Genomic DNA, 27,300 nt, shown 5'->3' with positions numbered 1-27,300 from the left:
AAAAAGCAGGAAGACATTAGTATAGGCAAAGGCCACAATTATTGATACAGTTGTTGAATCGCAATTGATTAGGTAACAGAGCTCAAATGTTAAAATGGAGAGGTTTAAACCTTAATTTTCTAAAAGAAAAGAAAAGCTCCATATTTTAGAGCTTAAAGAGACTAGCCTAACTTTCTATTTTTCTGAAAAAGGAATGTGATCTCAGAGGCTTAGATAATTTTCCCAAGGTCAGTAAAAGAAAGGAACCAATTTATTCAATTCATTTTTCTTTGGAATGAATTTAAATTGCAAATATTAGAAGCTATATGTTAATACTATGTTTATGAAAAAGAGCTAATAAATATCAATTTTTAAGAGTTGTAGAGGCTTATTCATTCTAATTCATTCTATTCACTCAATAAATATTTGTTCAGCACCTACTAAGTGCCAGATCTTATGCTAAGTACTGGAGATGTCAGGATTTATAAGATAGATGTGTTGCTTACTGTCATGAACCTTACCATCTGGTGAAAGGAAATGGCCAGTCTACCAACTAATAAAAGTATTCTTTAGTGGTAAGTTTCAAGCAAAAATTTAAAATTGAGTGACATGACAACGATCAACTTGATGTCTAGTTTAGATTCAGTGTTCAGGAGAGGCCTCTGACACAGTAAATTTAAGCTGAGATTTAAATGGCAAGTAGATAACCCTGTGAAGATTGTGGGGCGAGATCATTACAGGAAGAGAACAGTTGGTATAAAATCTCTAAAGCAGGAGAGATTCAGATGTTGAGAAAACGTTGAGAGCAAATTTGTGATCATAATTTAAATGTAAAAAAATACGTTTTTCTCCAACATATATAGAAGATACAGTTATATTTTATGTAGATGATACCCAGAGTTTAGTCTTTGCTAGGGAAGAACAACAGCAGAACAAAGGATCCAAAATGTTGAAAGGTTTTGTGTCAAGTCTGGTGATAATCATGGGCCTTGGCCTCTAAACTGAAGAAGAAGGACATTAGAGGGAAATTGAATGAGAAAGTGGTAGGCGCAAGTGATTGAAGATCTCCATGAGTTTGGAGAATTTTTGGATGGAAAATTTAGATTAGTAGTGAGGATGTCCCCAAAAGCATTTGACCATTTTTTAGTTGTTAAAAATAGCAACTCTAAACATCGTCTGCAAGGAATTATTAGCAGTACAAATTCAAAGAATGCTTTAGAAAAGATAAATGAGGAATATGCTTTAGGCCCTTCTTGTGGAAAGGTGGCACTTAAAGTGGAAAACCTGTATTCAAAGTATTTACTTCTGTATCTTTGGGCAGATTCTTTAACTACATGGACTAATGGCTCTCATTGTAAGAATGATGGTCCTTTCAATCCTTCAAATCCAATGTATTCAAGAGTCCCTGAAACTTCGCTAGCTAAATTATCTGAAGTTACCCAAATCTCTGTTTACAAGTATGAGTGAACAAATGTATTAGCCCCAGGTTTCAGGGAGGGAGATGGGCCTGTTCTTCTAGAAGTTTCCTTCTAGAAATGACCTAGGTAAAGAGAGTAAAAGACAGAGAAGAATGAGAAAAGCCATCTGTTAACAAGATAGCAACTTCAGACTATGTAGTATACAAACATCATTGTACCTGAAATCTCCAATCTCCTAAAAGACTGAGTTGAAGAAAGCTGCTTTTTATGAATTATATCAGTGGTAAAGAAATCGTTTTTATTTGATAACAGGAGAATAAAATCATGATGAATTATTTGGTTTGAAATTATTTTAATAGCTAAAATAATTTTCAGCCCCATATGATCAGAATGTGCACACAAATGTCGCTGTACCTATAAGCCTTGGGAATTAGAGGTCTTAGGGTGTGCTTTCTAGAACATTTGTTCTAGATTTGTTTCTAGAACATTTGCTTAGCTAAAACAAACAAATAAATAATAAAAGACATAACCTGTTTCATTTAAAATGTGTGCAAGCCACAGTATTCAATACAATATCTGAAAGGCAAGTAATTAACAGGAGAAACACTTTACACATTTTGTTGTTTTTGCAAACCAAATAAATGCATGTGGATATCCTATTACTAATTGTCTGCTTGCATTTTTTTAAGTGCCTAAAAATATGCCCATGTAAAAAGTTGGTAACACAAGATCAGAAGAAGCAGTTAAAAATATCTCCTTACAGATCTTGCTCTGGTAGAAATCAGTTGAACCCTGTCATTGCTCTCTGCACTCCAAATCTGATGATAGAGGAAAAATTCTTTAAATATATTATCTTGTCATACAAATGGAAGCTGGAACCCAATGCACTATTTTTTTAGTGAAATAGCAGAAAATGATATTATGTCTATGCGCACACACTCACATGTAAATATATTAACACAAAGTAATAAAATCACTAGACTTTAAACTTTACAAGGATAAGAATTCTTGTCTGTTTTGTTCATGCCTATTTCCCCAGAGCCTAGAAGAGAGTCTGGCATATGGCTGATGCTCACACACATGTAACCCACACTGTCATTATAAAATGCATAAAGAGTTAAAGCCCTTAAGCTGTAGCAACCCTTAATGATGTTTATTAGTAGTAAACATCAGATCTAATACATGCTGTGTTTTGGTACAATGGTGGTTTCTTTTTGTAAAGGGTAAACTTCTTTTCCCAGAAGCAAACAGCATATAATATAAATATAAGGTAAACATAAAAATAAATATACATTTTTATCTAAATATTTCATCATGTACACTTAACATTTGAAAATACCTATTATGGGGGGCGCCTGGGTGGCTCAGTTGGTTAAGCGTTCGACTTCAGCTCAGGTCATAATCTCAAAGACCGTGAGTTTCATCCCCATGTCAGGGTCTGTGCTGCCAGCTCAGAGCCTGGAGCCTGCTTCGGATTCTGTGTCTCCCTCTCTCTCTGCCCCTCCCCAACTAATGTTCTGTCTCTTTCTCAAAAATGAATAAAAATTTAAAAAAAACCTATTGGGGCAACTAACTTGTATTTAAATAAAATAAATAAATAGGCATTCCTGGGTGGCTCAGTCGGTTAAATGGTCGACTCTTGATTTCAGCTCAGGTCATGTCTTGTGGTTCATGAGTTCAATCCCCTCATCAGACTCTGTGCTGACAGTGTGGAACCTGCTTGGGATTCTCTGTCTCCTTCTTTCTCTGCCCCTCTCCTACTTGTGTTCTCTCTCTCTCTCTCAAAAATAAATAAAACTAAAATTAATTAATTAATTAATTAAAGAAAAAGTGAAGAAAAAATAACTGTTATAGAGCGTAGGTGGTTCAGTCACTTAAGCAGCCACCTCTTGATTTCAGCTCAGGGCGTGATCTCATGGTTCATGGGATTACACTGTGCATCAAGCTCTGCACAGACAGAAAGGAGCCTGCTTGGGATTTCTCTCTCTCTCTCTCTCTCTGCCCCTCCCCTGTTCATGTGTGCATGCGCTCTGTCTCTTTACCAAAATAAATAAACATTTAAAAGAAAACTATATAATGTTTTCCTATTACATCAGTAAGGAAGAGAACACAGAAGCACTATACAGAGACTATTGGGCACAGAACCTGCAGACAGAGCAAAAAGAGGGCAGGATTGAGGGGTCCACCTAACAAGTAGACTGAGAAACACAGAGCCCCTTTGCAAATAGAATTCATAAAGACTCATTACTTTGAAGAACTGAGATGCTGATTTGATTTCTGTAAATAATAGTGACACTGACAAATGAAAATACATCTTAATGCCGACTGGCAGAGTAGAGAAGTGTTGGTGACACAGGAAGGAGGATGAACAGAATGTGGAGAGGTCAAGAAGTTGGAAGAACAAGTTAATATGAAAGCATTTTTCAGCTTCTCTTGGATTTTTATCAAGATATCATATTCAAGAAGGAATCCAGTGTCAGTGGTGATAGGATTGGAAGCCCTTTGAATGTCATTTAGAATTTATTACATATAATCATATGGAACTTGGCCATTTTGTAAACTGATATTCTCAATTCATAATATAGATTCAATCTTTCTGACTAAACCTTCTTAAGTTTTTTTAAATTATGATAAAACTGAATAATTACTCTAGGTCTTGTGATAGATTCCTGTAATCTATGATATTTATTTTAATTGAATTCAGTTTCTATTTCTAAATTTGAATATGCTAGTTTAATTTTCATCCTGAAATAATCATTGTCATCTTGGTAGAAAAGGGACACTGTCTAGCTGAGAATTGTGCTCGAAGATATATTTTGAAATCAACATTTTTTTTTCTTATAAGATCTTTGTCGCTGATTATTGCCTACGCATTTGAAAGAAAAGGGGCCTGTGGGTGGCTCAGTCAGTTAAGCGTGGGACTTTGGCTCAGGTCATCTTACAGTTCTTGAGTTCTAGCCCGGCCTCTGGTTCTGTGCTGACAGCTCAGAGCCTGGAGCCTGCTTCAGATTCTGTGTCTCCCTCTCTCTCTGTCCTTCCCCAGCTCACGCTGTCTCTTTTTCTCAAAAAACGAATAAATTGTTAAAAAAAAAAAATAAAAGAAGGGACGCCTGGGTGGCTCAGTCAGATAAGAGTCAGACTTTGGCTCGGGGCCTGATCTCACGGTTCGGTTTGTGAGTTCAAGCCCCGCGTTGGGCTCTGTGCTGACAACTCAGAGCCTGGAGCCTGCTTCAGATTCTGTGTCTCCCTCTCTCTCTGCCCCTCCCCCGCTCACACTGTCTGTCTGTCTCTCTCCCACAAATAAATAAACATTAAAAAAATTTTTTTTAATATTAAAAAAAATAAAAGAAAAAACATGATGGCACACTTTGGTATTGTCAAAAGATAGTGTGATAAGAAAATGCTAAAAATCTTAATATTATAAATAAAAATTTAAGTTGATGTTGATTTAGCTTGAACAGGAATAAATGAATTTATTTTATCTGATAGATCATTAAGGCAAGTACCACTTATAAAATTTACAAATAGAAAGTAATATGGTACAGATTGAGTGGAACTCTTTAGAGACATGAACGAATAGAAAAGGAAATATTCTATGTTTTCAACAAACTTTTAGCACTTGCTGTGCTCCAGGCACTGTTTGGGCAATTGGGATAAGTTAGAAAACATAGTAACAGAAATCCCTGTCTTTGTGTCACTTAAATTCTAATGTGGAAAGATAGATAATACACATTAATAGTAAATGTATACAGTGTGTTAATAGATTTTAAGCATCCCTGGAGGTGAACTAGAGAGTAAACTATAATATTAAATAGGGTTATAAAAGTAGACCTCACTGATCAGGTAAAATGTAAACAAAGACGAGAAGCTGTGGGAGTTGATCATGCAGATCCCTAGACGAGGGGCATCCCAGCTGGGATGAGCATCTAATGTAGAAGACCATCTGACATTGTTCAAGGACTACATTAGAGCCATTTTCTATAACGGAGTGATAGGAATGGGGATTCGGAAAAGACGGGATCAGAAATGATAGATGATGATAGATAGATAGATAGATAGATAGATAACCATATCTTAGCTATTAATCCTCTCTTTTGAAGTACCTCACTACATTCTTTTTTTTTTAAAGGCAGCCTAGTAGACAGGTTAATGATGCAAATAGCTTAGTATAATCAAGGAATGATTTTTCAAATTTTTCACGATTCTGTATTCTACAAATCAAGTACTAATCCTGTCCATAGCTGTTTAAATTCACAGTTGGACTGATGCTACCACCATGAGAGAATTCTAAAGCATTCACCTTTCACTGACAATATTTAGGGTTACTTGTTTTCTGAAACACACATCTTTAACTTCCTATTTAAAAATTAGATTAACAGGGGTGCCTGGGTGGCTCACTTGGTCAAGCGTCTGACTCTTGATTTTGGCTCAGATCATGATCTCTCAGTTCAAGAGTTCGAGCCACTTGTCAGGGTCTGCACTGACAGTGTGAAGCCTGCTTGGGATTCTCTCTCTCCTTCTCTCTCTGCCCCTCTCTCACTCATTCTCTCTCTCTCTCTCTCTCAAAATAAATAAACTTAAAAAAAAATAATTAGATTAACAAATATAAGTGGTCAGAAATAACATTACATAAAGTCTTAACAGAGGTTATATGTTCTTGATTCCTCTCATATCTGAAATGGAAGGACATGTTTATCACAAATGACCACCAAGTTACGAACATCAGAAACAATGGAAATACTCCATTTTTAGGGCCAACTTCATTGTATCTACTCATAAAATATCCTTATATTCCCTGGAGCAGGGGAAATTTAACTTATGTGCTATACCAAGATGAGCACTGCTAGAAAACTGGAGGCATGAAAGTGCTATACTTGTTTAATATTTTAGTTAGCCTGGAGCAATGATAATCACAGACAAACTCTATGAAATGTTATTTGTGCTCACATAGTTACATTAATTTTCTTTTAATCTTTGTCTGCCCCAGGAAATATTTCAATTGAATTTTACATTTCTTTCCAAGAAATCAGGAACTCTGGAATCCAGTCTCATTTACTTTAACTTTTTTTTTCCACAGTTATTGCCAAACCTAAATGAATTCAAAACCAAGAAATTATCTTGGATTTATTTCTTCAATATATAAAATTGACATGCTTTAAGTGAACTTTAATATAATTCCAGAATCAGCCTTACTCATCCAAGGTGTTACTCAACTTTTCACTTATTACACATATATTTATTTAATTCATTTTAGATATTCATCTCAATACACATAAAACATAAAGTGATAGTTTCTCCTAGAGGTAGTATGTGTAGTGGCTGCAAAAGAAACTCCGTAGTCATATACTCTGGGTTCAATACTACACCTCCTCCTAGCTGTGTATTCTTAGACAAGTTAACTAACCTCTCTTCCTCAATTATTCTGTGACAAAAATGGGAATTAATAATGGCACTTGAAACATAGTATAATGGTGAGGAATAAATTATGGTGAGTAATAAAAAATAATACTGTAAAGTGCTTAGTGTAATGCCTGTCTTCTAGTAAGAATTCAATAAATGCATACTATTGTTGTTTATATGCGTATGTGTTCATTAAAAAATATCCTATTGTGTAGTTACATTATTACTTAGGAAATCTAGGATGGTTTTCCATTTTTAAAATGTCAGAACTTGAGCAAAGAAGAATAGTGAAGTCTCTGAAACTAATGACATATCTCAGTTTTTCAAAAGGGAGATGAAGAGCAACTCAAAGCTTCCAGTGAATTGATTACAAATATCAAGGCATAGCATTTCAAAGATGATTAGAATGACTCACTTTGAAAAGAAAAAAAAAAAGGAAAACAAAGTTTAACACATTTTGACACTTGGTTGTTTTTGGTCCTTGGATAGATTTCAGCCCATATCCTGGTACTTCTGTAAAATTTCAAACAGGTGCACTACGAATCTCTGAGTTACAATTTCAATGTAGTTTTAAAAAATTTATAATATAAGGGCAAAGAGAGGGGTGCCTGGATGGCTCAGTCGGTTGAGGGTCTGACTTCAGCTCAGGTCGTAATCTTGTGGTTCGTGATTTCAGGCCCCACGGCAGGCTCTGGGCTGACAGCTCAGAGCCCAGAGTCTGCTTCAGATTCTGTGTTTCCCTCTCTCTCTTTCACTCCCCCACTCATGCTCTGTCTCTGTCCCTCTGTCTCTGTCTCTCTCTCAAAAATAACTAAACATTAAAAAAATAATATAAGGGCTAAGAGAGGTATAAAAGAATTACAAAGTATTTTAAAACTATGTTCATTAACTTTAAAGGAAGAGTGGACATTATATGCATGAGTGAATTCTTGCAGGTTTTAAGTAGGTTCAGCAGCCTTGGGAAAGTGTCTGAATATCTAAGTCTATTCTGTAAACCTATGATGAGTCACAAATCTCAATACTATCACTTACAAAATGAATCCTAAGTAAGGCTAAGGTTAGAAATCCATACATACAACTTAAGATTTTTTTTTTATCAGCAATGTAATTGAAACTTGACACTGAATTTCAAGTCCCTGCAGCAAGCTGATAGATGAAAAAGCAGATACCCAAATTAAGAAAACCAGAAGTTAAGAACCAGATACAATTGACAATAGATGTATCAAGTTGTGTTCAAATTCACCTGAATTTCTTTACTTCTTGAGTAGTTTCATCAGTCTCACTGAGAAGTCATACAAGATCAAAGGATACATAGCAAGAATCTGTAAGAGAATCAATCTGCCTGTCTTAAAAATAAAACAGTGCAGATAGATTTTAAAGTTCAGCAGAGATCACCCTGTACAACTCCCATTTCTTCCCATCCCCACATAATTTTCTTGGTAGGTTAAACCAAAATCTAGAGTTAACATTTTCCCCATCTTCCAAAGTGTTATTTTTTCCTTAAAATGTGTTCCTGTTTAAGATGAAGAAATATCGTGATAAGAAGCAGAGAAGCCAGAATTATTTTACTTACACTCTTGTCATTCTTTGGGGCTGTAAACCATAGCTGCAAAACGAAGTCAACAATAACAAGAACTACAGTGGCACATATTTTGTCTCAGGAAATCAGTCCCAAAACAGAGTAGAACAACTCAAAGATCATTTTAGCTCAAAGTGGGAAAAATGATTTGGTTGTAATATATAATAAGATTATTGTAAAAATTGAATCACCCAGGTCAAACGGTTGGAGCAGTGCTTGGCACAAAGAGAACATCCCCAAAATAATAATTATTTTTTATAACTCTACTAATAGTCTTTAATTTGGCTAATATCAAAAAAGGCAATATCTGGGAGCACCTGAGTGGACTAGTCGGTTGATTGACTCTTGGTTTCAGCTCAGGTCATGATCTCAGGATCATGAGATGGAGTCCTGCATCAAGCTCCACACTGACCTGACTTAAAGGCTTAGACTTACTTTGGTACTCAGACCAATTTCTGTCATCACTTAGGGAATCATATCTCCCAGATCATACTTAGAGAATTTTTAGTGAATCTCATTATACTCTAGATCATTTGAGTCCTTTATTGAGACACAATATTACCTGAGGCCCTGTAAATACATAGAGAGTCCTTTTAGATCATTTTTCCTTGCCCATGTGGCTCCCAAATTCTTGGCATCAGATTCTCTGACTCACTTCTTTGATCTTAAGATTGAAGTTCTTTCAATAAGTCAGTGCCTAAGTTATGACCAATCTTTTTACATAGTTTACACGATATACTATATCTATGCTGGAGAGCTTACCCTCCAGCCCCTATTCCATTCAAACAGGTGTGCTTTTTCTTAACATCCTGACACCCAACTCCTCTCAATCACTGCATTGCCTTGAAGAATAATCATGACTCCTGCATGAGCTGCATGTTATAATAAATTTGAGTTCTTGAGTATACAACATATTAAACATTTTGAGTGCTATGAATTTGAAGAAACTTGACTAAGGATGAATGGATGAGCTAGGTATCTGGGCTCTTAAAATATTGAATTAAGTTTTGCTTTTGTACATACTAGCTCTATATTCAGATCATATAATTCAAATTTTGAAACTTTAGATATTCTCCTTTGGAAAAATAAGTTTAAAATACACACCTTGACTTCTTCTATTCGTGAGAGCGTAATGACTATGTGACTTGCTATAATAGTTAGACATATGAACAAAACATATAATAAAATTCTCACACATTAAAAAATAGAGAAGCACTGTAATGCCTGAGAGAAGGGAAACAAATCAAGAGCGCTTACAATACTTAGATTTCAGCCTGGAGGCAATGTTTGGACCATGGTTCCTGGAGGAACAGCCTGGAGAGAATTTCAGGATCCTTACATTTTGTAGCTGAGGAGACAAATATCTGAGTTTGGAGAGAATAAGACAGCTAGAATTTGTGGGACAGATTACCAGAAAGGAGGGAAAAACACAGAGATAAAACTCTGGAAATCTATATTGGTGTACCCCTGAGAATTTTGTTTGAATAGTGATCTTTACAAATGCAGAGTGAAATTTTACAAGGCCAGGCAAAGAACAACTGCTGAAAAGGAATAATTGACAGAAAAGTTTAAGTAAATAAATTCCCAGAGATTTCACAGTTCTGGGAATCTTAATGGATATTCAGTGGAGAGCACAAATGGTCAAGCTCCAGTAATAAGAATAAGTAACTCTAACCACTTCTTCAGACCCATTCTAATTTTTTTTTTTAACAAGCCTCAGGAGGATCAGTATGACCCACAAGTAACTTAACCATTTGCCAGAATCAATTCTAACTCCTTCTAAGGTAATAAAATCTAGCATTAAACAAAATAAAAATCACAATTTCCGGCAACCAATAAAAATTTACTGGACATGAGAAGAAATAGGAAAATATGACTCATATTTAGGAGAAAATTCAGTCAATAGAAATCCACCTGGAAATGATAGATGATAGAATTAAAGAAGAGAAATTCAAAACACTATTAAAAATATATATATTTCAGGGTGCCTGAGTGGCTCAGTCAGTTAAGCCACCAACTCGATTTTGGCCCGGATCATGAGATCAAGCCCCGCTATGGGCTCCATGCCCAGTGTGGAGATTCTCCCTCTCCTTCTGCCCCTTTTCTGCTCATGTTCTCTCTCTCTCTCTCTCTCTCTCTCTCTCTCTCTCTCAATAAATAAATAAATAAATAAATAAATAAATAAATAAATAAAGGATTTAAAATATGAATATGATGACAGAAAAGTATATTCAAATTGAATTTCTAGAGATTAAAACCAAGATAGCTGAAGTAAAAATTTCACTGAATGAGATAAATAGATTAGACAGAAGAAAATATCAGTGAACTTGAAGATGTAGTAATAGAAAATATACAAAATGAGGCCATCAGATTCTCAAGAGAAGGGAGAAACTTTTAAACAAAGTGTCAGGGCACCTGGGTGGCTCAGTCAGTTAAGTGTCCAACTCTTGATTTCAACTCAGGTCATGATCTCACGGTTTGTGAGTTTGAGCCCCACATCGGTCTCTACACAGTGCAGAGCCTGCTTGGGATTCTCTTTCTCTCCTCTCTCTGCTTCTATCCCACTCATGTGCTCACTCTCTTTCTCCAAATAGATAAATAAATAAACTTAAAAAAATAAAAAAACGTCAAGTGTCAGCAGCTTGTAAGACAATAACAAGCCATTTAATATTTTGAGTACCAGAATTAGATGGCAGTGGAAGTGGGAAACAGCAAAATTGGTTGAAGAACTAGTGGCAAATTTTTCCTCACAATTTTAAGAAAGTCCTAGCTACCTCAAAAGGTGGTCATGAGTGCCAAATGAGAAAGTGTGCATAGAGAACATTTTTTACTTGTGCTTAGTCAATATAAACATTCTCATTGTTTGTTGTTTATAAATATTTTCCAGATATTTTAGATTCTTCAAATAAAAGGCATGAAACAGAGGCATTTTGCTCAAGTTGGTCTCATATTTAGACATGTTATATACATGATAATGATAATACAAATTAGAATAAGAGGAGGAAGAAGGAAAAGAAGAGAAAGAAGAAAAATATTTTGGAATATACCTTCCCTGGTCCTTTGTTAGTTATATGCTATAAACATATTCCTCATTCAACCTTCACACAAACCACATGGTATAGCTGCTCTGTTATTATTTTTTCAAGTAAAAAATGAGGTTCAGAGATATTATATAATTTGTCAGCACATAGAAAAAGGTGGCAAGCCAGAGATTTAAACCTCTATCAGTCCAAATTCAAAAGCATATCATTATACCATTTCCCATATTCTAAAAGTATGAGCATGAATGCCTCCTTAGAATGTATTTTTAGCCTACACTGCCAGGTTTAAGAACCATGTTGATATTTTGTTTTATATCTTTTCCTATATGAGTTTTAGGCCTTTCAAAATGTATTGTGTAAATGTAGGTAATTGTCTACATGCAGAATTCAGGCTGTCATTTATTTACAAGAATAACTGATTTGCCAGATTGATTCTAGGGCCTTTTCTAGAGTCTGTAGTGTAATCATCTGTTTTTACAAATAAGTTAGTGTATTTTATATTCTGTTGTTTATCTGTCTAAACAATTCAAGAAATGAGTTTCATATGTGGAAAGATAAAATTTTAAAAACTTTTTATCAACTTTTTAAACATAAATGCTGTCACCAAATGAAAAAAAATGTATGCCATGAATTTCCTTATAACTGAATATTTACTAAGTAAGTTATCACACTTCCAAAATGCCGTTTAACAAAACCTCAAAACAGTAGCAATCTTTCTTAAATTCCAAAATATAAGACTAGAAATGCAATATTTAAGTCTAGCACATATTTCTTGTAGGCGAATTTTCTTACCAAATGTGTTGGCAATAATGTAGAATATATAGTTGGGGTTATGTCCTATTCATTTTTCATCAGAAATTGAGCAAAAGTTTGACTTAGTCAAAATTCTTAATGATAATTATAAAATTGTGAAAACTGTGAGTTCTAAAGCTCTGTCAAATAATTTAGAGCCATGTAAAAATATTTATAATAAAGATATTTATTGGAGTTTTAATTTTTTTAATATTTTTTCAATTTCCCCCTGGTAGTGTTTCTAAAAGGAAAGAAAAAATGAAATGGAGATATAGACTAAATTATGAGATTATGTGAGTCCTCATTTGGTATTTTAAAAATTTACCCTCAATCTTCAGAAACTCTATCAAAGTAAACATTGACTTAAAAAATAAGTCCACACTCCTACTTTTTAAACAATTCACAATTTGGCCAGTATCTTAGCTTTATTTCCCCACCACTCCTTGGACCCCACTTCACAATGTATACCAGTTAATTCACCCACCGATTCTAGACAGCTCAGAGAGGTACTTCTCGAATTATTACATGCATATGAATCACCTGGAAAGTGTGTTAAAATGTATATTCTTGCTCAGCATGCCCTGGGTGGAGTCTGAAAGTTTGCATTTTGTAAAATAATAACAGCCATTTTTTATTAAGGTATAATTGATATATACCATTATGTTAATTTCAAATCCACAATATGATGATTCAGTATTTGTATATACTGCAGAATGATCACAGTAAGTCTAGTCGACATCCAACACCATATAGTTCCGATTTTTTTTTTCCTGTGATGAGGACTTTTAAGATTTGCTTTCTTAGCAACATTAAATATGCAGTACGGTATTATTAACTATAGTCACCATGCTGTACATTACATGCCCATGGATAGTCTGCATTTTTAAAAAAAAAATTTTAGCCTTTATTTATTTTTGAGAGAGAGACAGAGTGTGAGTGGGGGAGGAACAGAGAGAGAGGGAGGCACAGAATCTGAAGCAGGCTCCAGGCTCTGAGCTGTCAGCACAGAGCCTGATGTGGGACTCAAACCCACGAACTGTGAGATCATGACCCCAGCTGATATTGGACACTTAACCGACTGAGCCACCCAGGCGTGCTGGATAGTCTGCATTTCTAATGAGCTCCCAGGTGAAATGATATATCAGACAGCACACTTTAAGTAGACTGGTTTTTAGAGGATTGCATGCTGTTCTCCTCTTAATCCTCACAGACTGTTAGATGTGACCTCCTTGGGCTGCTATGTGAATGCCCATTCCCAGACTGAATGAGCCAATGTCACCTTCTGCTCAGAGAAAATCCTGTATGTACTCCTTCAATTTGGAATAGAGCCTTTTAGATTGTGGTTTCACCAAGGGAGAGGCAAGTGCTACTAAAACAAATGCTTTACATTTTGTTTTAACTTACGATCTTAGTCTTTAGCAAGAAATGCATTGGTACCACATTTGAGGACTTACTCAGATACCAATATTGGCATATGCATGAGATTTTCATCTATATTCAGATTGTCTTTGTTAAGTGAATTATTTTACTTCAGAATGTTTGCACTACTACCAATTATTATTCGTGACTTCGTTGCCAACAATTATATATATATATATATTTTTTTTTTTCTCTCTCTCTCTTTCAGGGTTTGAACCTGAAAAGACTGGAGGCAGTACAAGGAGGGAGAGAGGTAAGAAAGTCTAGAGAGAGGGAGAGGGAAGAAGAAAAAGTGGTTACAGTGTTGCAATGATGTGGTTGGTAATGGTGACTGATGATGATGGTGATGGCGATGGGGATGTGTTGAGAGGAATTTTGTGTACATATATCCCATTCACTCTGGTCATATTTTACACATTTTTCTAAATGTATCTTTGTGCTTGTTCCTCTGAAGCCTAAGAGAGTACTGATTCTCTGATTAGCTAAGCATTGTTCCTGTTAAAATGGATTTTTATAGCAGCAAGACCCTCTAGATGGGGAAGAAAAGCCTTTTAACCAAACATTACAGTGCAATATTTAAAATCCCTCACTGAGAAATTAGCAAAATTCTTACAACGCAAATGTTGTATGACATCTGGGATTTTTTTTTACTCTCCTATCCAAGGCCACTGGCATACACTATCAGCCTGGCATGCATTATTAGATAGTGGAAAGTTGCTTTGGGAAGAACAACAACTTTAAAACTTTCTTTAATTATTGTTTACCCCAGATGCTTTATAAAGAGGGGAACTTTTAATAGTATCAAACAAAATACCATATCTCACACTTTATATATATATTATGATTTGCCTTAATCTTGCAGACTTAACCTTGATTAAATTTCTTTCCATGCTAAATATGTGAATGCTGTACTTTGTGATTTGGGTTGGTGGGGATGGAGGAAGGGTGGAATATTAACATTTAATATTTTCTTTTTGCCCAAAAGGTAAGTTTATTTTTTAATGATATTTATATAATATTTTTTGGGAAAAGTGAAGTTCTTTGTCTTACAAAAAATAATAGTAAATATTACTCCCTCCCCATCTGTGGCTTCTCTTTCTGTAAAAAGAGGTTTCTTCTGTATTAAGCTACAGAGTATTTTCCCTTCTTTCTTTGCTGTTTTAAATTCCAGTTATGTGTTCTTAGTATTTGGCATTTTAGATCCTAGTAAACTTGTTATTTAGGGACTCTTTCCTATTTATTTGCTATTTTCCATCCAGAATAATCTATTTCTTTTGAGCGGCACATAACTGGCTCACATTGGCAGGAGAGCTGGAGAAAGTGACATATAGATACATCTTTAGGTATTTTTCATGTTGTAGGAAAGCAAAGTAATAAGTATATGGTCATTTGTAAGACAGACTGTGGGGGAAAAAAAGTGTGTACCATGGGAGGAAGACCTCAGAGCCATATAGTTTCAGGAGGGTAACTGCTGTCATTCAGACATGACCAAAATGGATGTACTTAGAGAAAGAACTTAACTCATCACCTTGTAAGTGAAAGTTTGCACCCAACCAGTGCTGCCACACTTTATCTCTGCTGATCCAGTGCCTTTAAGGAAATCTGATTTGGAGTCACCCAGCTTCTCCCTGTTGGCTCCTAGTCCAATAACAACTATGTGTCCAAAGAAGGAAACTTAAATCCATATACACAAATAATGGCATTGCTAAATGGTAGCAAAATTTTACATTTCCTTATCAAGCTTTGGTGATTTCTCATGTTATTTTTAAAAGCCTTATGACTGATTTTTATTGAAAAGAGTTACTATTAAATTTTATTGCTTTTTTTCATTTTTTCTGATTTTATTTTTATTAGAAATGAACTCATGGGTAAAAGAACATGTTGATAATGTGTTTAATTTTTTTTTTTAAAACTATGTTATGATTTGCATGAAAGTCAAAATTGTAATGACCTACAATTTAATACATACATCTGTATAGAGGGGACGACATGATTTGGGTCTTGCCCTTGAGGTTAGTGGAGTAGTTGTGAAGAAGGTAAGTTTATCAAATTGATGATAGCCCAGTATTCTCTCTGGCACCTGACGCCACCAATCCATAATATAAACTAAATGCTGACTATTAAAATTCAAAACAACCACTTCACTTTATCTCTGTGCAGCACTGGATTACTTGAGCATACTTCTAATTAACCTAACAGTCACCTTAGTCTTCCCCGTGTTTATAGAGCCCGATGTATTCTGTGGTAAGAAACTTTATTTAGAAGAGTTATCAGACAATTAGATGAAATATGCCGTGAAACTGTTCTGTGAAGTCTTAGTGGTAGGTGATCTATAAACAGAGTCCAATGGCTAGGTTAAAAGTCTCCTGATCTGTCTTGTTTATGCAATGTGATATGTCTTTCTGATTCCTATTTACTGTGCTATTATATGTGCCTTACAAAGATGTATAGTATGCTTCTGATTATGTTAAATTGAAATGTGTGGGTTTAGAAAATTCTTACTCAAAGCATTCTTTTAGAATTCTTTATCCTAATGCTATTGTGATTGATGAAGATTTAATAGCAATGATTACTTCTTAAAATGAATTAATTCATCTTAGTTTAAATGACAGATACTCCCACTAGGTGTTGATGGATATAATACTAAGGGCCTGTTACCAAATATTTATAAGAAGGTTTAAAAAGCGTTGTTTAAAATGCTCTATTTACTTATTTGAGATAATGACAATGGTTAGAGCATGCATGGAAGATTGAAGCAGGCAGTAATATCCTATTTAGCTAAGTGGTAAATACTATTAAAAAGCTAATTACTAGATAGGAAGGCCAGATTTAAACACTACGTGCTGTATAAAAATATAAATTGCGAAGTGATTAAGATATAAATTACTTTTCCTGAGGGAATGGAGACAGGTAGCACCTAAATCACTTGTATTACTGTGAAATATTTGAAAATAGAGATCAACTGTATTTTTAAAACTTACATTCATATTTTTGCACATTTATACATGCATAATGTGTGTAACCTGAGAGGGCTAATCATAATAGATATTTAAAAAGGGAGATTAGTGGAATGTTGTACAAAATGTGATTATTTAACTGCTATTTCTACCTGATTGTAAATGAACTTCCTGCCACCGGTAAGATCTTGTAACTCATAGAAAAACCTTGGTAAAAAGTCACTGGCTGTGACACACAGATAAATCAAAGTGTCTCTTTTCTCAAGGAATTTCTGTTCTACCATACAGTGCTTTTGCTGTTAAATGTAGATAAAATCAAGTTATTACCATCGGTTTTCTTAAAAGACTATATAACTTTGTTACTTCAAGTGATATTATGTGTTCCAAGGTACAATTTTTGTTTGTTAACTTATTAAGGATTTGTCTATGTGCATGTGTGTATATACACACTAATTTTTAGTGGCAAATTGTCTCTACTTCCATCCTACCTCAAAAATACTCAGTCATCCATATTCTGGATATCTTATATCACAAGTCTAAAGACACATAACATGTGACTGGATATCATGGATGAAGATAACTAATTATTATGGTTGTATATCTAAATCAGGGTTAAACATTTAATTTCAGACATTTTGCTGAGTGTGGTAAGCTAATATGAGAGACAATAGAACTTTTGGATTGTGACTGTGTTGTTCGAAGTTGACAGAGATTCCAGAACCATAGAGGTGATGGAGATAAAACACAAGTATGTGATGATCAAGGATCACTTGGTATATATAATTTGATATATATAATTTTCAGAACTCAGATCTCCCAAAGTTATGAACAGAATAAACAGAGATTATGTTGCCATTCTTTATCTGGAATTCTGAAGACAAGATTCATATTGATGTACCTGAAGAGTTTGAATAGTTTTATACTCTTATAAAACAGATTATGAACACGCTTCTCAAACATCTGAAAAAAAAATAACACTTTAGATAATTTCTATCATTCCTTAGGAATATGACCAAAATACACTACAGACCTATGCATCCATTTTCTAGAAAAATTCCCTGTTGTGGTGTGAAAATATTTCAGTGGATTATATTTGGCCATGATATAAAAAATCCCAGCTAGGGGACTGCAATAACAAGCAGACAGATTCTGATAGACACATTGTTAGGAAAAAGTAGATATTTGAAATTATTAAAATAGCTGATTTATGAAAGTGTCATTCTCAAAAAACTCATGAGCATGTCTTGCAAACTACCTGTTTTATAGTCCAAAATGTTTCACTTTGGCTGTTGAACTATGATATTCCCAATTCTCTATCTTGTTTTGTTTTGTTTTGTGTTTGTTGTTGCCAAAACCATAAATAGGGAATTACAGATGACGTGAGCTTCTAATACTTAAGGAAACATAATTAGAGAACTTGGAAAATGTAGATTGAAAATTAAATGTTTAGTTAAATGCTATTTACACAACCCTACTTTATATTTAAATACATTAATCATTTAAAATAATAATTTAAGATTTTTCTATTTATATAAGATGCACTTAAGCATATGATCTTTCTAAAAAATAATTATTTTATTTTATAAATAGTGAATTTTATGCCTTTGCTAATATGGTTGGATAGACTGTATTGTTTATCCCTTGAAAAATTACAAATTTCTACTTGAAGCTGAAAGTCAATTTTAAATTTGAGACTTAAAAGGGAGAAAATTCAAAGAATAAGATAAATGTTACTCCATAGTTCAAAATAATTTCTCTACCTGGAATATTAGCACAAGCATTATATCAAGTGGAACAAAATAAAAGTCACCTTTGATTTTTCTTTCTATATATAACTTAATTAAAATTATTAAGCAGATCACCTTAGGTCTAGGTTATTGCTTAAGTTAGGAAAACTCAGTATTACTTCCTCCAGGTCCAGCAGGTCACTGGAGAGAATGTTTTTTAATGGAATAATAATAATAATAATAATAATAAAGGTAAATATGTTATCTCTAAGAATAGAACTAAACTTGAAGAAAGTGTATTGTTCTTGGAAATAAGAATAGCAAAAACTGTTGAAGTGCCATTGTTTTCTTAAAATCTAATATCTTATGTCATTTTGAAATTATAAAAGATAACTATACTTCTTTTGTGGCTCTCTGCATCAAATAACAGATCTTTACCAAGAAACAGATCTTGATTACCAGTTTTCTTTAATAAATTTTTCTGCAAAACTTTCTTCCATTTCCATGTTTTCTTTATTGTTCAATATGCAGAAGAGACTGAATGTTTCTACTTTTGTTCAACTTTACCTATCCCATTCTTGGTTGCTGTAGAGTTTTGTACAACAAGAAATTCTTTGATACCCTCAGTGATACAATGTTGGAAGGGAATTATATATTGGCTAATATTGTGTTCTTTTTTGAGATATAAAAGCTGATGATAACTCTTCCTTTTATAGCTAGAACTATGCAGTGGTTCAGTTTGCTGATGAGATATAACTGGTTTACAGTTTGATTTTGAGATGAAGAGACCTAAAAGGACTCAGTAAAAAATAAAATATTCACTTTTTTCCACTTCTCAGAATTGACAGGCAATAAGGGAGGTGAGAGATCTTTGTGCTTATAAATTGATAAGAATTTAATTTAAAGAATTACACAAGACCCTAATAATTATTACTGTTTTAACGGTGGTTGAGAAGACAAAATGAGTTAATATGTGCTAAGCTCTTTGAGCTGTGCCTTCCACATAGGAAGTACCCAATAAATGGCAACAATTACTATTAATTTTTCATATTCTCTGATCTTCATCTTTTCTTCTGTCAGACACAGAGTGTCTTGTTTTTGGAAGATTTTACTCTCTACATGAACTAGCCTACCGTGAAAATCAAAGAGATTCAAGGCCTAACATGACACTTAAAGGATTTTATATTCTGAATTGGTTCTGAGATGGCAAATTTCAAATAGGACAACAAAATGTACTTGGAATCCATCATTGAACCTCAGAAATTCTTTTTTTTTTTTTTGAATTTGAGAAATTCTTAATTTCCTTTTTATATCATAGATAACAGAAAAATGTATTTAACTTTTCCACTTAGCATTGTTTGCAGGGAGCAATGGATAAGGTCTATAAGTTTTCTAAGCTATTTTTCACATCCTCCCTATTTTCTGGGTGATCTTTAAATTGGAAGATCTCTTCCATGCTTATAGACCACTGACATTCCAAGAGACTGTCCAAAAGAACTCGTTGATTAAGCATAACTAAGCTTATTACATCCACTTCAGTAAGAAAGAACACATTCTTAGTAGTATCTCAGATGAGGAAAAAAATCCAAAAGAGGTGCACACCATTTAATTTTTATCCTCTTCCTTTTGGAAATATTTCATTATCTATATTAGATATTCCTTGACTATGCACATAGTGACAAAACAATATTTCCCAAGAGAAGCAGTAAAAAAAAAAGTGGGAGGAGAGAACAGTGAAAGGAAGCCAGCCTCAGCAGACATGACATCCCTGTGGAAGGATGAAGGAGGACTTACATAAAGGCAACCTACTACATATAAACACAGAGACCCACACTAAATAATATTTACAACATGTTTGAACAATAATTTGAAGCACAGAGAATTCTGTCAAGCAGAAATCCAATAATTATGTTCTTGTCAAAGTTTCCCAAAATTGACTCTGTAATTTCAGATTGTACTGGATGGAATTATGCCAGTTAGAGACACATGCACGTGAGTTTAAATATAAAGTAATGGGGAATTTGACCTAGAGGGCCAAATAGATTAGGAAGACCACATGAATATTTTACCGGGGCAACTTCCCGTCTTAAGAACCTGGCCTAAGCCCTGGTAGGGAACCTGATAAACTCTCTTAACTCTAAGCAAAATGAAACTAAGTGGAACCAACAAAATTAAACTGAGGAAAGTCCTTATAAAATTTGGAAAGGGTACCCAAGAGGTAAAGTTTATCTAGAGGAAATTGGTATGTCAAAACCTTCTAAACTCATGAGTGCTTGTAGTTGGACCTCTTCTTATTGACTCAGAATGGAAACTCACGAAAAGAGACCACAGGTATCTTCATATAGGACAAGAGCTTTCAATTTTAGTTAGATAGCCAAATGATTACTAAAAAATATTCTCATTTCTAGGAGGCAGAAACCCTGTGTTTGGGAGATTGACAAAAAGAATTTAAAGATTAGACCAGTGCAGGGGTTACCTCACTGTTGCTCTCAGTGAGCCCTCTGAAAGAGAGACTTCAATGGCCTCAGAGGATCATGTTTCAAGTACAGGAGCTTAAGTCAGGTTGCACAGGGATTTCAATGAGACCTCTTGTGTATCTCTGTAATTTTTGGCTGTTGACCTAACAAAGCACCACAAGGAAATAAACCTTTTGATCAAGCAAAACTAAGTTTATTAGATCTGCTGAAATTAAAAAGAACACTGCATTGACGAAGTTTTAGTAGGTCTGTAAATAGGAAAGTTAGGAGGATACAGAGAATGGGAAATGTGGAGGATAGTTAGACAGTGGTAAAGTCCATGCAGGATGATTTAAAGGCAAGTCTTGTGGGGTGCCTGGGTGGCTCAGTCAGTTAAACAACTGACTTTAGCTCAGGTCACAATCTCATGGTTTGTGGGTTCGAGCCCTACATTGGGCTCTTGTGCTGACAGCTCAGAGCCTGGAGCCTGCTTCAGATTCTGTGTCTCCCTCTGTCTCTGCCCCTCCCACACTTGTGCTCTCTCTCTCTCTCTCTCTCTCTCTCTCTCAAAAATAAATAAAATGTAAAAAAAATATTTAACAGCAAGTCTTGTAAAGCAGGTAATAGAGACTAGGCAGGATTTATGACATGATAGCTTTGTACTGATGTGCACAAAATAAATGAAGATTTTGACTTCAGAGTTCTTAAATGCATCATATTTTCTTTGCTTATCAGTCTGTTTTCAAAAATATTTGGATATTTGTAAGGATTTTTAATTTAAAGTGGATTTTACAAAGAGATAAAGACTAAGAAGGATTACAGTAGAAGGATTTTTACTTTCAAATCAATATAAATTTAGATATATTTTTATAAGGAAGATATATTGTTTTTAGAATCAGTTAACTCTGGGGATGCCTTCAGTTAAAAAGATAAAAACAAATTATGGTTTTATTTCACTGTCTTATATGTTTCTTTGAAAGTACATTCTTAAAATCAGAGATTTCTTTTTGCATTGTTGCTGCTTTTTGTGAATATACAGTTATTTCTTGACCTTTATCTGTGTCAATTGATACAAAAGAAAATTTCTACTCCAGATGGTCTAATTAAGTCAGCCAGCTTTTATCAGAGATGTATTTATTCATATATAAATTAGGAGATCTCTTATGATTCCTTTCTTAATTACAAATAGAAGCCAATTGCCAACTCAAAAATATACAGAAGAAAATGAACATTTAAAAAAATTATGCTTAATCATAACTTAGTAAGAGAATATCTTTTCTGTTTTGTTTTAGATTTTCATGTAGAACAAATAATCCCCATAGAAATGTTCAATTGTATTAAAATTCTGTAAGCCTACAAGAACATGTTGCTTCTCCTTCCTAAAGAACTTCACTGCCTTCCTTTTCTCTACTTGGAAATAGATCCCCAAATCTCTTACTATCTTTTGGTCATTCCTTCAGTTGAGGACAGTTATTTGACATTATGTCTAATTTCTGTTTATATCCTGTGCTGAAATCTGTCCCTTTAAGACAGTTCTCTGGACATGGATACTCAGCTTACTGGAATGGAGCAATCCTGTTCAGTTCCATTGTTGTCCTTTAATTATATCACAGGACTTTCCTCAGTCCCTAATCAGTGATCATCACATTGTTACCTAGAATGTGATCTAAAACCTTTAAGTACAGTTACCTTATAATAAAATAATATATTTAGGATTCTTTAGCTTCTAAGAAACATTGTATTATTAAAATATTATTGTTTTAATTAGATTAAAATATAAAGATTAGAGAACTTCAGACTCATGAAAATAACAGTTGTGGTCAGAATAATAGCTTGAAATTCAATTGTGATGATGTAGTATATCAGAGGCCACCCTAGCGAAGTAGCACAGACCGGGTAGCTTTAACAATAGAAAATTTCTCACCCATCTAGAGTCAGAAGTCCAAGATCAGGGTGTTGACAGGTTTGGCTTCTTCTGAGACTTCTCTCCTTGGCTTGCAAAGGGCGTGGTCTTTCCTTATATGGTTTGTCCTCTGGGCATTCACATCCCCCACTGTTTTTTGTGTGTTCAAATTTCCTCTTATAAAGACACTAATCATATTGGTTTGGGTCAACCCTAATGCCTTCATTTTACCTTAATTACCTCTTTAATGGCCCTATCTTCACATTCTAGGGTACGTGGAGCTGAGGTTTCATCATATGAATTTTGGGGAGACACAATTTAGCTGATAACACACACTAAAAGTAATAGAATGGCACCAACCCATTTCCCTCAAAAGAGAAGTTTCCTTTCTGCCTTTCACTTATTTACTCAGAAGCATCTTTTCTCTTCAGTAACCTTGAAATTTGATTATATTCAAACTCCATCCATCAACAGTAAAAAATAAAATAAAATAAAATAAAATAATACATGTGAACAATTCCTTATCTGCAATTCTAACATTAATCCCAAATGCTTTGAAAACAGGTATTTCCCAAAGGGAAGTTCAACCTCATTCGGTGACCCAAACTGACCTGAACTAATATGAACCTATTTATAGTACTTTTTTTTCCAACTTAGTTTGGACATTTATATGTTTGGCTACAAAAACATCTGTACATTTGTACAGGCTGCTGCTACAAACTCTACTTAAGATATTCAAAACATATGGTATATGCTCTGTATTACGATTTTAAAATTGGGGCAATTCTGAATTACCAGATACATATGACCCTAAGAATTTTGAATAAGGAACTGTAGTTCTGTTGTAGTATACATTTTACTCTAAACCACTAGAAAAATAGAGTCCTGTGTCTTCACCATAAAAAACATTTGAATTAACACTCAGTAAGTGCTTGTCCTGTGTTTACTAAGTACTTACCATCGTTGTAAGCACTTTATACATATTCACTCATTTAATCCTCACAACAAACTTTTGAAATAACCACACCATTATTCTCATTTCAAAGAAGAAGAAAAATACACAAAAAATTAAATAACTTGCCAGAGTCTTATAATTACTAAGCGGTGAAACTGGGGTTCAAACCTAGAAAATACAACTTCAGAGTAAAACTTCAACATAGCATCATGACTCAGGACGAGTAAAATGAAAGATTTACCACAACTGGATATTTTGACTCCTGGGATTCCTCAGGAAAATTATCTAATTTTCACTCTGTAAACATTCATGTTTTCTCTCTCTCATTTCCTCTTTCCCCCTCTATCTTCTTGCCCATCTATTGATTGCATATCAAAATCATCTCATCCAAGACTGTGACCACAGCTACAATTTTGTCCTGGTTAGGGACTGATTAACCACAAAGAATAGAAATCTACTTAAAATTTATGTTAATTTAATAGTGGCAGGTGCATCTTTGCAGAGAATATTCTGGACTGTTTGGAAAATGAACAATCAGTTATTTTTCTCTATTTCTTTATTCTCTAATTCTGTCATTTTTCTGTCTTTGTAAACTAGGTAGCTTCTTTACTCTTTTAACATATACTTTGTACCCCCCCCCCCCACCATTGACTACCTTCAAATGATGGTCTCAGCTGTCTACTTTACAGCTGGACAATCACTTCTAATTATAGACAATGTGGTGTGATTTCCCCCAACTCATTCATATGCTTCAGTCAAATAAATGCACTTAGCAACAGGAACTAGGGTAAGAAAACATGATGTTTTTTTTCTTTCTCTTTATTTCTTTTTTTTCTTTTATGATGTTCAAATGATAAAACACCATTTCACTCGTCCTGTTAGTTTATCACTGATGATAAACTCATGATCTGGATGTTCTCTTTAAGACCGTTCTGGTAAGGGAAGCTATATTATAAGTGGCTCTTTTGGGATGGAGGGTGAGGCACTGTTTTCTGTTTCTTTTATTATTTTCACATCAATAAGAGTTGGGTTAGGAAAATACAAATGTATCTGAAACAGGCAGCCTGTGTCACTTTCTGCTTGACTGGGGTTGTCCTCTTAATTACGTCCAGATAATCATTGTGAAATTAACTTTTCAATTGTCCCTCTCTCTGACTCTATTATATCTGGAGTGGGGTGCATTTGTGGGGGGGGGGGGGATATTATCTTTCACTGCTTAAAAACAATATGTCCTATAAAGGGAGATATATAGTTGAAATGTAAGTACATTGAAGCAGTTTTCTATCCAGATGCTATCAATCCAATGTATATCTGATCCATTGTATTTCTTAAACCAAATTATTGCTGATACGTGAATGTTGAACATTAGGATGACCTATACTTCTCTTTTGTAAGAGAGAATTCACAGTACACTTGCTCGTTCATTTCTGCATGGCATCATAGACATTTACAAATAAGACCTAGAGGAATATCCTCTAAAACAGTTGCGAGAAAATAAAGGCTTATGGGAATTTGTATTCTTATTTGTAAGTACTCAAAAATGTTAGATTCAAAATGAGTAAATTAATAATATTTAGAAATTTTAAACCAAATCATGAGTATTGTCCTGTGCTTGCCCATGTAAAAATTACTTGAAATTAGATTTATTTAATATTATAGCAGTCTTAATTTTAGAAATTAGACACATTTGTTGAAGCACATGTAATCAGCTTTAACATTCTGTGCATACTGTGTATAACCATTTGGCTACCTTTTACCAAAAATGGAAAAAATGGTTTATTTTGTCTTTCTTGCTTCCAATTGCAACCTATTAAAGATGTTGTTGCTTTCTCCTCTAGCAAGTTATATTTAATAATGTATTTGCTCTAGTTTACTTTCTGGAAGTAAAGGTCACAAAGAATACTGAGAATAAGTAGTACCTAGTACAAAAATGCCAAAAGTGGACAGAGTTCGAAAGTTTCAGGGAGAGCAAACAGTCTTCCAATTTGCCTTGCAAAAGATATTACTAATCTTAGCAAACAACTTTTGATGAAATAAAGTGAGTGATAGCCATGTTGAAAATAGTTCAAGACTTGGCAACAAGAAAATGAATGTGAAAACCATATGGAAGAATCTGGAAAGTGAAGAGAATTGACAAGAACAAAGAGGTGATACCTGGAGAACATAGCAACTTCAACATTCATTTCTGAAGAATAGAGTACTTTATAGATGCTTTTGTGTAGAACATAGACAAAGCGAGGTCAAAGAAAACTGCAAATGATTTAGGTGTTAATGGAGCTTCAATAGGATCATAATACAATTTGTATGAATTTTATATATGTTTTGTAGACAAAAGACATCTGTGGCACACAAATTCATTAAATTTTCCCTAATCAAGAAATGACTGTGTAATAAGAGGCAGCATAGGATAGTAGGCTTTTTAGAGTTTATTTATTATTTTGAGAGAGAGAGAGAGAGAGAGAGAGAGAGAAAGCAGGAGAGGGAGACAGAGAATCACAAGCAGGGGCTTAATGTGAAGCTTGAACTCATGGACCAAGAGATGATGACCAGAGCTGAAATCAAGAGTTGGGCTTTTAACTGAGCTACCCAGGTGTCTTAGTAGGCTTTTTAGAGAACACATATGTTACAGCTTCCAATTCTAGTTATGTCCTTTGCTGAACAATATGATGTTGAGCAAGTTGCATAACCTTTCTGTACCTCAGTTTCTTCATTTTAAAATTAAAATTTGTGGTTGTACCTTACCCCATGGAATTGTTATAAATAGATTGAGATTGATATTGCATATGAAAAATAATGGTCTCAAGGGCTCAATGTCTATAAAAATATCCAATATGGAAGTTTTTAATACTGTTATTATTTGTTATTATTACTGTTACTTTGGATTAATAAAGATAGTAGACATTCCACTCTCTGAGAATAAAGCCTCTTAACTCAGCACCACATCTCAGATGGAATGTTTTTCAAGGAAGAACTTTTCAGGGATTCCTACTTGCAAAAATTATACTTGATACATAATTCTATACCTGGTTATCTTATGCTTATCTTACTACATCCTGACTCTTTATTTGTCTCCCCACCAGGCTTTCAGGTAGACAGAGTTCCTCTCAAACAGGTTATTATTCACCTTGCACTCACAAAACCTTGTATCATTCCTGGGATATAGTAAAGCAGCAAATAAATATTTGTTGAGCTGAATATTGTTCCTTTTTGGAATCACTGAGAGTTGGGTTTAAAATATCTATGCCAGTTCCTTTTTATATTGATCACTCATTTATTCCTTTTGCCTTTCATGTATTTAATTTATATATTTTGGTTTCATTAATAAATATTAAAGTAAACTTAGTAAGTATATTTAATTTTATTTATTCCATTATTTCCTACCTAAAGAAATAAATGCTGATAATGGTTGATCATAATCTAAGTGAATCTGAGGTATAAAAATATGAAATTGTGAGAAAAATAAATATTTATGTAGCCTCAATTGTGGGGATAATTTTAATATAATTTATATTTTTTTTAACTTGTTAAGTTTCACGATTTCAAAGCTGTTGATTCAAGTGAGGTTTAACGTATATTTATGCTCAGAGCGCCTGGGTGGCTCCGTCGGTTAAGCGTCTGAGTTTGGCTCAGGTCATGATCTCACGGTTCATGGGTTTGAGCCCTGTGTCCAACTC

General features: G+C 34.2%; 1 protein-coding gene across 3 annotated transcripts in view; it reads left to right on the top strand.

Moving 5' to 3' along the window:
- The window catches only part of CCSER1 (coiled-coil serine rich protein 1), a 1,274,715-nt gene that overhangs the window by 823,907 nt on the left and 423,508 nt on the right, over positions 1-27,300 (top strand). For all 3 annotated transcript variants that reach the window (XM_019464289.2, XM_019464296.2, XM_019464304.2), the window contains exon 10: positions 13,837-13,881. In XM_019464289.2, coding sequence (XP_019319834.1) covers positions 13,837-13,881 — 45 coding nt within the window. The remainder of the gene's footprint in view (positions 1-13,836; positions 13,882-27,300) is intronic.

Source organism: Panthera pardus, unplaced genomic scaffold, assembly GCF_024362965.1.
Source record: "Panthera pardus isolate Hobbes unplaced genomic scaffold, ASM2436296v1 HiC_scaffold_13, whole genome shotgun sequence".
Classification (NCBI taxonomy): Eukaryota; Metazoa; Chordata; class Mammalia; order Carnivora; family Felidae; genus Panthera; species Panthera pardus.
This window is presented reverse-complemented; position numbering and strand designations above follow the sequence as displayed.